The sequence below is a fragment of the Coffea eugenioides genome, chromosome 10, assembly GCF_003713205.1.
Source record: "Coffea eugenioides isolate CCC68of chromosome 10, Ceug_1.0, whole genome shotgun sequence".
Classification (NCBI taxonomy): Eukaryota; Viridiplantae; Streptophyta; class Magnoliopsida; order Gentianales; family Rubiaceae; genus Coffea; species Coffea eugenioides.
Window position 1 is genome coordinate 35,411,414 of NC_040044.1, and position 1,436 is coordinate 35,412,849.

The 1,436-nt window shown below is 55.0% G+C and overlaps 1 protein-coding gene across 1 annotated transcript; it reads left to right on the forward strand.

The window, feature by feature from the left end:
* The first annotated feature begins 308 nt into the window (after positions 1-308).
* On the forward strand, positions 309-1,103 carry LOC113750756 (neurofilament light polypeptide-like). Its single transcript, XM_027294697.1, has one exon. It carries the CDS (start codon positions 309-311, stop codon positions 1,101-1,103), a length of 795 nt encoding a protein of 264 aa, XP_027150498.1.
* The last annotated feature ends 333 nt before the right edge of the window (positions 1,104-1,436 follow it).

Consider the following 1,436-nt stretch of genomic DNA (forward strand, 5'->3'; position numbering starts at 1 on the left):
CGGCTAAAGGCACTCCCACCACGGCTGGCCAAAGCAGCTCGGCCACCGCAGCTACGGGGTCCACCTCGTCCGTGCCAGAGGGGGTGCCCCTTGAAAGTCATCACGGCACTTCCACCTCCTCATGGCCGAGGCAAGCAGTTGAAACCCCCGGCCAACCCAGTCTCGGGGACCTCGCTATGGAATCGTTTCCATAACCCCCGGTGTTTTCCGGGGAGGAGAGGACACACCCCGGCGGGCACTGGTGTCCGAACTGGGGGCTTTCGGTCAACGACAGGTGCAGCCAACCTCGGGTTGCCCAAGAGCTAGTAATGCACTCCCCCCTGCCAAGGGATTTGGAGTTTATGAAGAAGCTGTCCCCGGCTGAGATGGTTCAAAGCCTCATGGTGAGCACAGCTTCCACCTCAGCTTTTGTGGCCGAAATGACACACCGGTACTGTGCTCTGGTCGAGGAGCAGGACACCGGCAAGCTGCAAAATCAGATCTCCAAGTTGGAGAAGAAACTGGCGGTGTCCGAGTCTGAGAAGGCCGAGCTCCAGAGACAGCTTAAGGAGGCCGAAGCTAAGGGTGAGGAGGCCGAGGTTACAATAAATAGTCTCAGATCGGCCCTCGAAGAAGAGCAGAAGAGGGGGGACCAGGTGAAGAAGTCTCATGAGCAAGCCCTCAACAGCGTTGGGGCCTCGGCAGTGGAAGCATTTCGGAGGTCTGAGGCCTTCACCAAGGATCTCGGCCAACTGCTCACACCAAACTTCATGTTCGGCTTCACGTCGGGTGTGGACGCGGCCGCAGCCCACCTCTCCTCCGAAGCCTTGGAGTCGTTGAAAAACAATGACAGCTACAATGAGGACTCCAAGGAGTTGTGCGACCGGATGGCCGAGGGCCTCCAGGCCGGAAGGAACTTAGCCGAAGTCCAGAACGAGTTCAACAAGTGGCTGTCCGAACTCGACGAAGTGTTCGAGGAGGGTGAAGAAGCTGGGGAAGATGAAGCCGGAGGGGACATCGGCGAGGAGCATGGAGAAGAACTTCACCCCGGCCGAGGAGAGTCCGGTGAGAAGGCTGCCCATGATGGGGCTGAGACGGGGAATGGAGCCGAGACGGGGGTCTAGGCTCGTGGGCTTTAAAGGGGTGGCCGAGGTGGAGAGTGCTTAGTAGCATTCCGACCTCGGCCTTGTATTTTTTGGCAACGCTCTTTTCTGTTGAATGAAAGCTTATTTCTTTTCATCTCAGCACTTTAATTTCTCGCTTTGACTTCTTCCCTTGCTTGTCCCCCTTATTTTTTAATAGCGTAACACCGATGTTGAAAAATAACATAATATCAGATGTCATAACTTAATTAAAAATTCAAGCGTAATACAATTTGAGGTTCTCGGCGTGCCAAGACCTCGGCACTAGTGAGCCATCTCGGTAACTAAGTTTACAACATCCTTTAAGGTCAGACT

What these genes read in the sequence shown, in the direction of transcription:
- LOC113750756 (XM_027294697.1), top strand. Translation starts at nt 309, where the DNA reads ATGCACTCCCCCCTGCCAAGGGATTTGGAGTTTATGAAGAAGCTGTCC.